This window comes from Podarcis cretensis (assembly GCF_951804945.1).
Source record: "Podarcis cretensis genome assembly, chromosome: 2".
In the NCBI taxonomy this organism is placed as follows: domain Eukaryota; kingdom Metazoa; phylum Chordata; class Lepidosauria; order Squamata; family Lacertidae; genus Podarcis; species Podarcis cretensis.
The window spans coordinates 23085768-23101599 of record NC_137171.1 but is presented as its reverse complement, the minus strand read 5'-3'; the positions used below and the strand labels follow the sequence as shown (position 1 = coordinate 23101599).

At 40.6% G+C, this 15832-nt stretch overlaps 1 protein-coding gene and 1 long non-coding RNA gene across 3 annotated transcripts in view; one reads left to right on the top strand and one right to left on the bottom strand.

Annotated features, from left to right (window-relative positions):
- Nucleotides 1-15832, bottom strand: part of LOC307210145 — a 168459-nt gene that overhangs the window by 24831 nt on the left and 127796 nt on the right. The window lies entirely within an intron of this gene.
- The window catches only part of PITPNC1 (phosphatidylinositol transfer protein cytoplasmic 1), a 126528-nt gene continuing 121216 nt past the window's right edge, over nt 10521-15832 (top strand). The window contains exon 1 of one of the 2 annotated variants that reach the window (XM_079965659.1): nt 10521-11390. In XM_079965659.1, coding sequence (XP_079821785.1) covers nt 11343-11390 — 48 coding nt within the window. In that variant the 5' untranslated portion in view covers nt 10521-11342. The remainder of the gene's footprint in view (nt 11391-15832) is intronic. The other variant, XM_079965658.1, reaches the window with a different exon arrangement.

Genomic DNA, 15832 nt, shown 5'->3' with positions numbered 1-15832 from the left:
TCTAAGAGGATCTTGCTTTTCCCGTAGACGCAACTATTAAAACAGAATCACAGAATTGTAGAGTTGGGAGGACCCTGAGGGTCATCTAGTCCAACCCCCTAAGCCATTCCTCTCTCTAGATTGCTGACTTTAACAGCCTGCAACCTCCCCCCTCCCCCGCATCCAGCCCACTTTAAACCTCTAAACCCTGCCTTTTGTTCTTCTAACTAACTCTGAGCTGAAGGAAGGAGAGCCCCCTCCCATTTGTTGTCTGGCACATGGTCCCTTCTCATTTAGCTTTCCTACTGGCCCATTACCTTCCTTTTGTTTTCCAAATGGTCAATCACCCCAGGCAATTTCGTGATCAAGAAACAGGCATGTCTTAACATTTGCCTTGATTAAATTCTAACCCCTACTGGACCCAGAAATTTGGGGGAATCTGGTACCCACAAACCCCTAACAATATGTTAAAACTGAGTTTGCTAGATTTGACAAAAAAAAAAAAAGGGAAGTTACTGCTTAAGAATATCTTACTCCTATTTATAGTTTATGATTATTTTAATACTGATACTATCTTGTATCCCAGGGATGCAGGTGGCGCTGTGGGTTAAAGCCTCAGCGCCTAGGGCTTGCCGATCGAAAGGTCGGCGGTTCGAATCCCTGCGGCGGGGTGCGCTCCCGCTGCTCGGTCCCAGCGCCTGCCAACCTAGCAGTTCGAAAGCACCTCCGGGTGCAAGTAGATAAATAGGGACCGCTTACCAGCGGGAAGGTAAACGGCGTTTCCGTGTGCGGCTCTGGCTCGCCAGAGCAGCGATGTCACGCTGGCCACGTGACCCGGAAGTGTCTCCGGACAGCGCTGGCCCCTGGCCTCTTAAGTGAGATGGGCGCACAACCCCAGAGTCTGTCAAGACTGGCCCGTGCGGGCAGGGGTACCTTTACCTTTACCTTACTATCTTGTACACACTCTCTCTCTCTCTCTCTTAATGCCTTGCTAGCCTAATCCTGTTTACAGTCATACCTCTTGTTAGGTTTGCTTCATGATGCGTTTTTGCAGACGCGCAAAATGACATCACGCACATGCGCAGAAGCAGTGAATCGCGACCCGTGTGTGTGCAGACCCGGGATGTGTTCCTTTCAGGTTGCGAAAGGGACTTTCTCCCAAGTGTGTGTGTGTGTGTGTGTGTGTGTAGTGTTTCAGCCTTATTTATCCAGTCATAGTAGTTAAATGATAAAACTGAGTGGATTTGTAAGCTACTTTAGTGCTTATTTGTGAGAACTTTTCCCTGTCTTTTTTGTTGCTTTCCTTTCTTCAGGGAAGTAGGAGTGTTCTTGTAGTTAAAAACATATTACAGTGGCAACTCCTTTAAAAGGAGGGGGCAAAACTGCCTGTTAGAATATCCAAGATTCTAACCACATTCCTGTGCCTTGTTTTTTGGTTTTTTTTCCCCAGCTTTGAAAAAATGTTCAAGTCTTTGGTTTTCTATTTCTTTGCCAAAAAACATACGTTAAATTTATGTGGTGGTTCTGCTTTGCAATTTCTTGACATTAGTGTAATCTACTGATTTTCTTTACAAACTTAAAGGTCAAGTTTGATGACAATTCTATTTCACTTTACTACTCTGTTGCCCATAGTAACATAAACCTGTATAACCTGACCAGTAAAGTCCTTGTAAGGTTAAGATACTGATCTATGCAGAGATAAGCTTAAGCCTATTAATTTCTGTATGGGCTCAGAGTGTAACTCTGCTTCATTCTTCACTGCCTGTGCCAGAGTAGATATAAATCAATGACTTGAAATAATAATACATCAGATATTTTTATTTAAATTGGATAATTAATTGCTAATAATTTACTGCTGCATTTATAGTTGATATATACAGTATATTTTAAATACTGAGACAATTTGGCGATTTGTGTTATTTTTCTTTTTAATTATGTGAGTTTATTGTTACTATTAATAATTTATTTATTACTCACCCTTCACCATAAGATCCCAGGAGAGGTTACAGCATTAAAACACAATATAAAACAATTTTAAACCACTTCCAACCATAAAAATAAGGTGAGTCCTAAAAAAATACACCTCAAGTGTATGAATTTACTGGCAGATGATGTGTATTTGTTTTTCAGTTTCGAAACTGCTGTGAGAACCTTGTATGGATAGCAAAATGCAAGATTTTAAAATAAATCTTTAGTTGCAAACTTTGTTGGTCTCTAAGGTACTACTGGACAATTTTTGATTTTTTAATTTATTTCGACTGCGTCAGACCAACACGGCTACCTATCTGAATCTAGAAGCTTTAATTGTTAGCGCGATTGCTTAGTGTGCATGCTTGTTCAGAAAATAAAAGATAGCTGAAACTTGATTTTAATCTTTATGGACTCTTTCCTGATGACCTTGAGGCTGTTACTCCTATATCTGCAAAGTTGTGCATAAAAAATAAAGTTAAAGAGTGGGACCTTTCGGTAACCAGATATTAATTGCCGAACTGCCATTTTTGCCATTTTATTCTGTTAAATCTGATTGTGGTCTTCCTATTTTGTCACATTTTCTGTTGGCACAAAGAGGAATGCATTTATTGTTGAAATTTCAAGCTATGCTCGTAGCATATTTAGAGAGGAGGAGATATAGTGAAATACCTTGTAAACCATTGTTTTTGTATTTGTGGCCAGGCAGAGGGAGGATATTGTTCCTTATGTATTATTTTGTTCCATTTATAATTTCCTACGTAAAGGTTTTTGAAAGAAATTCTTGAGACAATTTTATGTTGTTTTTAACAGCAGGGAGAAAATCTGTTACTTATTTGTTGATATATTTAAAATGAGGTTTCTGTAAAATACTAAAATAGATTAATATTACCTTAACTTTCAAAGCATCTGGGTGAGTTTTTCTAAGCAAGAATGTTTTTAGTAGGCACCCAAAAGAGTACAATGAAGGCGTCTGCTTAATCTCAATAGGCAGAGAGTTCTAAAAGGCAGGTGCTATCACACTAAATAATCAAGTGCTTACAAATATGGAAAGGGTACAGTGTAGAAGTGCAAATTCTGCCAATCACAGCAATTACTTTAATTTAAGTTCAGCCCAAGATACTTTGCTGTCTGAGGCAAAGGACAAGATGTCCTCAACTGGACTGGCAGTTGAATCTTAACTTCAACACTGTCAATAAGATAACATTCTCCGGTGCACCTGCAGGCAGCAGGCCAAAGATTGCATTTTGGCTCCTTGACTGTTGAACTGACGAGTGTCACAAGACACTGTTCTATCCCCAGTGCTCTTTAACATCTTTATGAAGCCAGTGATGATGATCATTAGAACAGGCATAGGCAAATTTGGCCTTCCAGATGTTTTGGGACTACAACTCCCATCATCCCTGACCACTGGTCCTGTTAGCTAGGGATGATGGGAGTTGTAGTCCCAAAAAACATATGGAGGGCCGAGTTTGCTATGCCTGCATTAGGAAATTTGTTGCACAGTGTTTCCAGCATGTTGATGCTCACAGCTCGTGTTTCTGTAAAATGCCTGGATCAAGTGTGGCTGTACATGTGTGGAACCAGTACCTGGAAATAGTAATGGCCTGGATGAGGGCCAATACACTGAAGCTGAATCCTGACAAAATGGAAGCCCTATGAATGGGTAGTTCCTGAGTTTGGGATCTTGGTCGGTTATCTGTTCTGCAGAGAGTTGTACTTCCCCTGAAGGTTTAGGTACATAGTCTGGGGATGCTCCTCCATCCATTATTATCAGGAGTGCCCTTATCCACATTCAGCTGGTGCATGACCTACGAACTTCCCTGGAATGGGATAAACGAGCTGTAGTGGTTTATGCCGTGGTAACCTCAAGATAATCGCAACACTAAATATGGATCTACCCTTAGAATTAGTCTGAAAGCTGCAACTGGTACAAAATGTGACTGCTGGGCTGCTTTGTGTAGCAGACTAACAGCAACATGTGATAGGCTTGTTCAAGTAATCGGCACTGCCACTGTGCTATCGGTTGAAGTTGAAGTTACGGTATTTGCACACAAAGCCCTGTATGGCATGGGACGCGGGTGGCGCTGTGGGTTAAACCACAGAGCCTAGGACTTGCTGATCAGAAGGTCGGCGGTTGAAATCCCCGTGACGGGGTGAGCTCCCGTTGCTCGGTCCCTGCTCCTGCCAACCTAGCAGTTTGAAAGGACGTCAAAGTGCAAGTAGATAATTAGGTACAGTGGTACCTCAGGTTAAGTACTTAATTTGTTCCGGAGGTCTGTTCTTAACCTGAAACTGTTCTTAACTTTAGCTAATGGGGCCTCCTGCTGCTGCCGCGACGCCGGAGCCCGATTTCTGTTCTTATCCTGATGCAAAGTTCTTAACCTGAAGCACTGTTTCTGGGTTAGCGGAGTGTGTAACCTGAAGCGTATGTAACCTGAAGCATATGTAACCCGAGGTACCACTGTACCGCTCCGGCAGGAAGGTAAACGGTGTTTCCGTGCGCTGTTCTGGTTTGCCAGAAGCGGCTTAGTCATGCTGGCCACATGACCCGGAAGCTGTACGCCGGCTCCCTCGACCAATAAAGCGAGATGAGCGCCGCAACCCCAGAGTCGGGCACGATTGGACTTAATGGTCAGGGGTCCCTTTGCCTTTTATATGCCCCTGCCTGAGCACCGCAGCCTGCTGGGGAATTGGTGGTGGAGATGCTAAGTGGGGTAGTTGGCAGCTCCTTGCCCCCAAGCCTTGGGTTGGGTAATCCCTACCCTTTATCAAACATGCATCAAATGTGTACATCTTTTAGTGAAAGCTTTCTATCTTGCCCAGGCCTTGCCAGACAGAGGTTGGATTGTATTTCGCCTCCATACAGTGTTTACTTGGCTATGGATTTGTAACTGTATTTTGCATTTGAAACTGGATCTTATTGTGGTTTGTGTATTTGATGACTTTGTGTAAGATACTTAGCTATTTCAGTTTGAAGCAGTATATAAATAAATAAGGAAATGTTTTAGGGTTGGTGTTGCAGGCCTATGGGACACATTGCTTGGATCTCCAACAAAGGGGAGTGGCCGGGGGGATGCAAGAGAAATGGCTGAGAGTCTGGCACTGCGGTTGGTGCTACTTTGGAGCATTTGGCAACTGGGACAATTGCTTCACCCCCTAGTGATAGGCCCTCCCTGTTTAAATTGGCATTTTCAGTGATGATTTTGAATAGCTTTGATTTTTATCAGCTCACCCCAGACTTTCCCTGTGGGTTCATCTCCCACAATCTCTCTTAACCATTCACCTCTTTCATCTGCCTAAACATAATCTTTTCTGCGGTGGCTCTTCTGCTTTTGTATTTAGAGGGTGAGGAATATTTAGCACTTGTAATCACAGCATATGACAGATGCTACTATAGCCTTGACACCTTACATCATTTCAGTGGGTCAGCATCTTAATACAAAATAAAAAAATTCCTTCCAGTAGCACCTTAAAGACCAACTAAGTTAGTTCTTGGTATGAGCTTTCGTGTGCATGCACACTTCTTCAGATACCAAGAAGTGTGCATGCACACGAAAGCTCATACCAAGAACTAACTTAGTTGGTCTTTAAGGTGCTACTGGAAGGAATTTTTTTATTTTGTTTTAACTATGGCAGACCAACACGGCTACCTATCTGTAACAGCATCTTAATACATTAGTCATAACACAGCAGGAGCGCTTAGACTTCTTAACATATAAATGATCAAGTTCTGCTTCTGTGCAGCCTATGAGTGTAGTATTAAAATGTTTTCCAAGAACAGAAATAGAAGCTCTATGAAGCAGTTTCTCATCTGAATTTAAGAATGTGTAGGATATTTGATATTCTAAATATATATATATCACACTGATCCGGTTATTATCCGCACCACTGGATTAAGAAAAGGAAGATGGAACAAACAGTTTTGAGAGAATTTGGTTCCTTCTTGTTAATTACATGAAGCGTAAACATAATCTGAACCTATTAAAAACTTTTTCACTGCTGGTATAAATTTGAGATAACTGGAGTAAGTTTGTAATGGAATGAAACAATAAGCGAAAGGTCTGCATGTTATGCTACTAATTATAAAAAGGTAAATTGTGTATATATGTGTATTTATGCATTATATGAAAATAAAAATTGAACTAGACAATTCAATTATAAGATTCGGGTCTTACAGGCAGAGGGCCTTCTCGGTAGTGGCGCCCGCCCTATGGAACACCCTCCCACCAGATGTCAAAGGGAAAAAAACAACTACCAGACTTTTAGAAGACATCTGAAGGCAGCCCTGTTTAGGGAAGCTTTTAATATCTGAAGGACTATTGTATTTTAATATTTTGTTGGTGGGGAGAACCCAGCCATATGGGCAGGGTATAAATAAATTATTATCATTATTATTATTATTATTAGTGTGAATACATTGTAATAAGTGCAAATCCTTCCTTATGTAAAATCATTTCTCTTATAAGGACGTAAGATGAGCTTGCTATGTCGGGCCACTGGCCCAGGTAGCCCAGCTTCCTCTAAGGCTGGGACTCTCTCTCTCTCCAATTGTGTTACTTTAAGTTCAACGGCAATAACTTCCTCCCTAGCCTTCTCCGCAGTTTGCCATGTCAGAGTAGATCCCTGTGTCAGTTTCTGAATAGTTTCTATATTAGTGTTCACTTTTTGTCCCAAATTGTCGATTTTGGTAGTTACCACATCCACCTTTTTGTGAAGCTGTTCCAGTGAGTCACTTATCTTACATAATACAACCACTAGGGCCTCTTCTGTTGACATTCTTAACCGATTCAAGGTCCCCAGAATCTCACGGGTTCTTATCTTGCAGCTGGAAATCCCCCCAGCTCAACTCTTGTGACAGTTTCAAAGGCTTCCTCTAGAGGGAAACAATTCCTCTAGAGGGAAACAGTTTCTATTTGTAAATCCTTGTAAACTCAATTGAAACAGTCAAGTTAGTTTCAATTTTCTGTTACTTTTACTCCTTTTTAAATGCAGACGGAGACAGTGGAAACAATATATTCCTCTTATTTGGCTAACTGTCAGTGAACATTCTAATCACGGTCAATGAGCTTCCCAGAACACGTCAGTCCTGTTGGCAGCCCGTTTCCAGGATCGGAACGGTGGTATTTTAACTCTGTTCGCTCTCTCCTGCAGGTATACTCAGTCCAAAACTTTCCCCCCGTCTTCTCCTGCCACCAAGGGGGGTTTAGTATTTTTTACTGATGGAAGTTTAGTCCTTTACAATGTGCTTTCCGAGGCTTCAGCTTACATCCTCATTGCTTCAATCTATTTACAAAAGGGGAAGGTGGACTTCCTGTTTTAGACCTCCCCGTTTCGGCACCAAATTAAGACGTTTAAAAATCCAATTCTCCGCTCTACTCACAGGTAGTTGCTTTAAGATCAAATTGTCCACAGGAAAAAGTCAGCGCTCTCCAGCAACAGCTGTGTGGCTTTGCTCCGTGAAAGAAGCAGTCAATTCAAAGCACCGTGCCGCTCACCCCACGTCGCTCCGGATCCCCGAAACTGGGTTTCCCCGCAAGTAGGGGAGGCGCAAAAGGTGCCAGCCGAATCCCACATTCACAGGCTTCACCCGCCTGTGATTTCTAGTGGGTCTCCGCCATCGCCGTGGCGGCCAGACCCCGATTTCCACAAGCAAATTCCTCCCGATCAGAGGAATTCCGCCATTGCCGGAGGCGCTAACCCGGAAGTCCCTGCAGCTCCACATTCTGATGCAGTTTTATCTAGGAACTGAACAGAGGGGGCAGGTTTCCCCTTGCTTTCAATATGCAAAGTTTGTGAGTGTTACCCAAGCCCTGTTTACTTCATGTAAGACACTGTGATAGTAGCTGCAGTGCAAGCTTTTGCTTGCACCACAGGCGCATGTAAAGCAAGAAGCCCATTCAGTAAATAATGTGAGAATATGGTCAAACATAGTAATTTGAGAGTAGTCTTTATTCTATTTTTTGTGGTTCAATAGCCAAATCTATAGCTGCATTAAAAGTCAACGTAATCTAAAATTATAATGTACTGCAGCCATAAAAGAACCTGAATTCTAAATATAGCTATTTCCTCTGGGTAACAGTAGAGCAGGCTTTTGTTTGTTAGATGTGTTAAGGCAAGCCACCAGTGCGCCTTCTAGTTGAGTGTGCATTGGAGTGCAGAAGAGCTAAGCAAGAGTTGAAGTGGCTTATATTACCACTAGATGGCAGTGTTTGTCTCTGGACTAAGGCTTACAGATCCTAAGGTTGCATATAGGCAAATCTGAATTTCAAAATTTGTTTGATATTTTTAAGGAAATTTAACTTTAATAGTTGCATCTTGTAAATTCAAGTTTTGGGAACTGATTTCAGGCACTGTATTCTTTAGTAGAAAGTACTACCTTCATCTATTTTTTAGACAGAAAAAAAGACAGCTGGCATTCTAACAAAAGTCTTCATGTACTAAAAGGCGGTTCAATGCCAATTGTGGTGATGTTTCAGTGCAAAAGTGTTAAAGAAATAGAAATAACTTTGGCTGCAATCCTAACCCATTTTCCTGGGAGAAAGCACCACTGAATTCAATAGTACTTGCTTTTGAGTAGATGTGGTTAGGACTGTACTGTTAGTCTCTCATGCTTATATTTAGTACTTGATGTATTTTTATATTAAATGTTTGGGTTGCTGGTTCTTCAAGATCACAGTGACATTTTGAGAAGCACATATAATTTACATGACATAATTTTCAGGGGCAATTTGAGAATATAAGTTATTATGCATGTTAATGAATGAGCTTTAAATGTTGACATTCAAACATTATTAAAATGTATCAGCTTTTTATCTTTTGCGCATTGCTTGCTTCAAAAGTGGAAAAGGATTATGCCTGCTAAAAGAAGATAATAATGGCAATGTGTTTTCATTGAGGCATTTCTAACTGATATGAGAAGCTATGGCTGCTTTACAGAGTTGAGGGCTGTTAATGAAATGCTGCTCAAAAAGGAAATGGGTGAGGTTGTTATATCCTGTTTTTGTATGTCCTGTGCTGTCCTTTTATATTTATAAAGGACTTGCACATTTCTTTTTAAGAATACAAGCTTAATATTGCAATAGCTGCATCATCATCATCATCATCATCATCATTATTTTCAGTTTGTTGCAAAATGCTGTCATGGATCAGAACAAAAGCCTACTAGTTCAGGATTCCTAACTCAAAGATTGAGGAAGTAGAAAAGAATGACCTGTTTTTACATAATCCATATTTCATCACTTGCTTTTAGTTTCTTTCATATGTTATTTCAGCATGGCAGTAAGATTTATTTATCTAGAACACTTTTCCTCTGCTTTTTTCAGAACGACTTACAAAAAATAATAGTTCGGATAGAAGTCATTTTCTACCCATGCAAGTGCTGAACATTGCTATATATCTAAGACCATAAAATTCCTATCACAGGGGGCAGGCAATCATGGAGGGTTTTGAAGGTATTTCTTTGGCGTGTATATTGATGCTTTAAAACTCTTCAGGTGCTTTGGGTGATTATCCTCTTAAGGGATTCTTTTTTTTCCATGAGTCACTTGTTTTTGTTTGAGTGTCTCTAGAGGTTTGCCAGGAATCACAAAGGCCACAAGACACTCCTTTGCTACTATTAAACACTCCAGCAAAATTGGAGCTGTTGTGTGAAATGCATCATGACCCAAGGCTCCACAGATAGCAGGCAATAAAGGTAAAGGGACCCCTGACCATTAGGTCCAGTTGTGGCCGACTCTGGGGTTGTGGCGCTCATCTCGCTTTATTAGCCGAGGGAGCCGGCATACAGCTTCCGGGTCATGTGGCCAGCATGACTAAGCCGCTTCTGGCGAACCAGAGCAGCACACGGAAATGCCATTTACCTTCCCGCCGGAGCGGCACCTATTTATCTACTTGCACTTTGACATGCTTTTGAACAGCTAGGTTGGCAAGAGCAGGGACCAAGCAACGGGAGCTCACCCCATTGCGGGGATTTGAACCGCCGACCTTCTGATCGGCAAGTCCTAGGCTCTGTGATTTAACCCACAGCTCCACCCGCGTCCCATAGCAGGCAATAGAGCACCATAAAATGGCTGGTGGAAGTGTGAGTAGAGGTGGGACCACCACCACCATAACCGTTCCTGGTTTATTACAACAGAAATAGTTTTTAAAATGCCATGCATAAAAGATTTTGCAGGTGTTGTTGCCTCCAGTGAAGAAGAGTTTTCTTCTTGCATGTATCTCACGCTTAGTTTTATTTCTAAACACATCCAGCAAAGGTTCCCCCCAGATCTCTAGGAACAGCTTAGTAGCTATCGCTGTCTGGAATTGCCTCTAATTTAGTCATATACCATATGTCAGTTTCACCCAACTGCTGCTCCTTGCATTTTTCTAAATGGCCTGAAATCAATCTGCAAGAACCAAAAGGGGAGGGGAGATATGTGTGGAGAGTGAGGAGAAAGCAATTATCCCTTTGGATTTTATTTGAATTCAGTTGCCTCTTGCTTTCCTTGTGCTGGCTGACACTTCAGCAGAGACATGCTGTTTTGTTTAAAACGTTTGCGTCCCCCCCCCCATGCCATTTCCCTATTGGCCGGATGGGGCCATCCTTCCTGCTGTGGCTGCTGATGTCAGACACACACTCACACCCTTTCTAAGGCTGCTGCTGCATAGACTTCTCAGCTCGACCAGATAGGACCCGACCAGTACGTACACACAGCTCTGGTGGGGGAAACCCAGCCCTCAAGAACGATCAAAGGTGGAAGGAAAAGCCAAGACACATCCTGTCTCTCCCTCAGGGTGCAGTAATGCTGAAAGGCATAACATCAGCTTTAGTACAGTGAGGCGGGGAGAGAGAGCCTTGTTTACCAGCCTGGGAAGGAAACGTTATAAACCCTTTGTCTTGGAAATAAGCTTTGCATCTTTGCCGCTGCTGATCCTGTGTGCTGCTGCCGCTGCTGGTGACATTAACATCTGTGGACTATTTCATTTATTTTTACTTCCTCCCCCACCTCGGCTGCTCTAGGAATGTCTTGATGCAACTGGAAAGAAATTGTAGATTTTAATGCATTTCCAGTGGATGTCTCCATTCACTATGATAGCATTTTATGTTTGAGACTCCTTTGTGTATGTGTGAGTGAAAAATCACATGATCTCAGTTTGAAGCAGGAAAACTGGAAGAGAGAAGAAATTCTGTTTTTTCCCTTTTTTTGCTAGGTCAGCTTTCTAGATGGTGGCAGTGGCAATTTCTACATACATTGTCAAGCACACATACTACAGTGTGCTGTAGACCTTGCTGATTTTTAAAAAAAGATATAAAAAAAGATTTCCCCCCCCCCTTTTGTTGTTGCTGCAGTTGGGGTGCACTGTGATTACGTTTCTCCTAAATTGCTGATTTGCATTTAATGTGAAGGAATATGCTCATGAAGGAGTATCGGATCTGTATGCCTTTGACAGTTGAAGAGGTAAGTGCAGTAGATAGTAATGCTTAGCGCTTTGTTTTAACAATTGTTCCCGAATGTGACTGGAGTGGAGAAGAGTTAATAAATGACTGTGGTGTTTTATTGGGTTCTTTCTACTATTATGAAATGATTTTTCCCTCCACTCTGGTTCATGGAGTCGTATTTCTGTTGCGATGGAAGGAAAGTGCATGCAAGCAAAAAGTAAATATACCAATTTACTGTGTCATCAGAGTTCTGATTGGCTACTAAGCTTTACTAAGAACACACATGCAAACATAAGCAGGTACGCACACTTTGAGCAGGACTGATTTGGAATGGAATCCATGTGGCAAGAATTAATCCAGTGAAATTTCAAAAAAATAAAAATGTTTGGTTAAGACATCCTGTTCTCAAAACGTGCTCCTTCCATACTTCAAATTTAGATGTGTGATAATTTTTCCAAGTTTCTCCTATGTAAAGTAGCATTTGTAAGTGAGCTTCAATTCTTCTAGTGAAACTTTTAATGTAGCCATTCTGTTGTTGATATATTTTACTAAAGCACAGTGTATTTTAGGTACTGAGTATAGCACACACATATTTAAATAAAAGTACACATATTGAGAGCAAATGGCAGACAAAGGCAAAACAACATTAAGTATGTTGATCATGGTAGTTTTATACTTGGAAGGCAACAAGACTTCAGTACATAAGCTACAGCTTTGATGAATGTTTATATTTATTGGAGTAAAGTTGTGATGTTGTACATGCAGTGAACATCTAAGTTCCCCTTTCTTTTCAGATTCATATTAAAATGTTATGCTTGTTGTTTTAATTCAGTCCTTATCATGGAAGTTTATTTTCTGTTTCATCTTTTGGCAATGCGCAAATACATTCATTTTATTTTTGTTAAAAAAACATACCTGACAGTATTGTAGTCCACAAGGGGGAGCTTTGAACATATTCTTCCATAGAACTTTGTTCCCATCTTTTGATGCAGAAATATACAATAGTGGTAAGAATATCACTAGTAGATTGTTGCAGGTATCTTTTTTCTGTAAAAAATAAATAAACATAGCACTTGCACTCCATGTGTTTCGGAAGCCTGCTTGGACTATCTGGCATGAAACATTTCGGTTGTTGCAGAAGAAGCAGTGAAATGTTTCAAAAGTACCACATTTCTGCCTGCCTTGTGTAAAACGACTACAGTAAAGAGAAATACAGTTTTGAGGTTTCCAGTGCAATCTACTTTGTACCTGTATGTATTTGCTGGCTACATAGTATTTCGTACATCTGCAGACAGTGAACAGGTTGGGAACTAGCAAGCTCATACTGTGTTTGCTGGAGGTACATGTAATTGGTTGTTGTGTTGGTTTTTCCTTCAGTAGTTTCTTATCTTTTCCAGCCTTCCCAGCAAAGCCAACATTCTAGTGTTTAAAACAGGTTAGCAAATAATTCTGAATGCATTATTAGTCCATAAAAAAATAACCACTGCGTATCTGGGTTAGCCATTTGTGGACATTTACAACCTTAAAGCGACTCCTGCTCACCCCACCTCCCAATTTCCATTTTCAAAAGTTTCTGTGCCTAGTACTGTAGTTTGAAGAGAATAGTTTTGCATGAGTGAGAATTAAAACCCCAGGTGTTGTGTAAATATCTGAAAACCTTTGATCCCTCTTCAAGGGCAGCTTATGTAGACCTTTTAAGTAAGTATTTCTGTAGTGCCATCAAAGTATGTCAAATGCAAAACCATCTTTTAACAAAGATTTGTGGATGTGCATTGGTACAATTTGCTGCTACTTTATACTGTGAATAAAATTGCAATCCAACGGACACTAACTTGGGAATTAGTCCTATTGAACTTAATGGACATTACTTCTACGTATGTATGTTAATCTATATTTGTGCATGCACACGAAAGCTCATACCAAGAACAAACTTAGTTGGTTTCTAAGGTGCTACTGGACATTTTTTTTTATTTTTTAAATATATTTTACTCATACAGTATCTGTGCTGAGCTCCCTGTCCCAAACAATTAAAATGAATTAGTAATTGTTGGCTATCTGCAACAAGTTATGAACAACTTCGCATATAGGCATTGAAATTATACATACTTTCAGATCTGAACAGGATGCCACCCTGGATGAGGAAAAACTTAACTTCAGTAACAGTTAATTTTAATTATATTACTTGGAAGTTTGTGATAGGGTTTCTATAAAATAACCCAGTTCAAAATGATATCTGAATGTAATACAAACAAAGCCTACATTCTAAACCACTTAAAACTATCAAACACACTGCGGTGATTCAGATGTGACATCAAACAGTTTGACATTATGCCTAGCTGGATTATTGGGTTTCATTACTGCCTCTCCCTCCCTTTGTTCCTTGTTCTTGCACTTCCTGCCTCCTTTCCTGGTTTGAGATAAAACTTAGTTTGAAGTTTTGGTTGGCAAACTATGGTTTGTGCTTTCTCCGCAAAACAGAATTGGAAATTTGGTTTCTAATTCTGTTTTGCAAGGCAAACACAGTCTAGTTTTCTAGTTTGGATAATACTGGCAAGCTGGCTGCCTGAAACCAAGGTTGGGGGCAGGGAAGCCCCATGCATGAAGGGCAAAGGGAAGCACACAACCTGAGCCTCACCTTTGGCTTGTGCATATAAAATCAAATCATGGCTTGATGAACCAAGATGCATTTTAAGATAGGCTTAAGATAGAGCTCACATATCTGAGCTTGCTTAGTGTCCTTACGTATATATATATATATAGAACGGGCCAGTTGCTTCATCTCTACATTGTGTAGTAGAAAATACATGTTAGTTGCATGAGAAGCAATTTTGGATTATGCCCTGGTAATATAGAAGTTAATTAGTTTCAAAAGCAACCAATTTTTATACATTTTTTGTTCAGTAAACATTTGATAGAAAACTTGAAAACTGATTTAAATTAGCCTGCCTTGGAGTGTGTTTCTTGAGGGCTCTGAAATATGTTCCTCTTCTGAGACTGTAGCCTAAGTAATCTTGATAATGTTCTTTTTAACTATTGTCGTTTTGTGCAGAAAGCAATGGTAAATGTACAAGAACATTGGGTGATTAAGATGTTAGTAACTAACTGTTGCTTCCCTTGGCTACATTGCTATCCTGTTACTTTCCTTTAGTTTTTTTAAAAAGGCTATGAGCATATGACCTTTAAACATTCATCATCAAAGGGGACTTTTTCATTGAACAGTTAATATATTTGTTCAAAGTCTCATGTGACTTGAGTGAGTTGAGTAAAATGTCAGAATCCCATCTCCAGTAGTTTTGTGGTAAAAATTTCCGTTATGATTACAGTTTTTCCCCCCAATGCATGTAGAACTCTGATAAATCATATCTATTATACTGACGGAAGACTTGATTCAAGTCTTCTGAGTGCCTATGCTCATGTAACCACAATGATGCCATTTGTGCGCAAGAGACAGAGATCAGCAGGCTCAGGATAATCCTGAGATCTGTGGAAGTACAATAAAAAACAAATAACTGGGGGGGGGGGGAGTTACAAAACCTAATGAAAACTGAGTGTGCTCAGGGGCCATGGAATGCTAGCTGACTGTTGTGGAATAAGAAATGGGGGAAGTGGAATGGAATATGGTGAACAGGAGGCTTCCACACGACAACATTTTGTAGGTCCCGTTGCCTATAGGGCTAGGCGATATATCAATATATCGTCCAAAACTGGTTTGAAGTCCATATTGTGATACTGGTTTCATAATTTTTGACCTGGCAATATATCGCAAATCATGATGTGTATGTGTGTGTGTGTGTGTGCTATGCAAAAATCACAATTTGGGGGGACACCGTGAAGCCAGCCAATGCCTCTACATAGCTCCATCCTTATTTCAGACATCGTGATATGTTGTGATGTTGAAAACCAGGTATCGCCCAGCCCTATCTTAGCTACTTACACATCACCAAAAAACTTCATTGGTCTGTTCACAGGCCCATTAAACCAAACCAAGACACAAATGAGCAAACATGCAGGCCCCTAGAAAGTATGACTTTGCTCTTCACTGGTCATTATGCTGCTGTGCCGAACCAAACAGCAGTTTGACTTTATGTGTCAGCTAATGCTTGGCTCATGATTTAGCTGTTTACCAGGCAAATCACAGGTTGTAATCAAGGTGTGCCCTGTGGTTTGTTCTATTGAGCAGCCCACGCTTGGTCATTTGCACTAGGCCATGATTTGGCTTGGCTTGGTATTACCTGAGAACGAAGGCAGAGCTTGCAAAACATGTTTTTTTGGGCAATCTTGCCAAGTTGGATGACATATCTCATTAAATTAGTTCATTCATCGCTATTTCAGCTGAACGAGATTGCCCACCTAAGGCTGAAGACACTCCAGTTTGTAAGCCTGAGGCCAGTTTCTTTTTCAAAAAATACAACCATAATGAATGTTACTCCTATCTAGCCAGTAAAAAGAACTAACAATTGT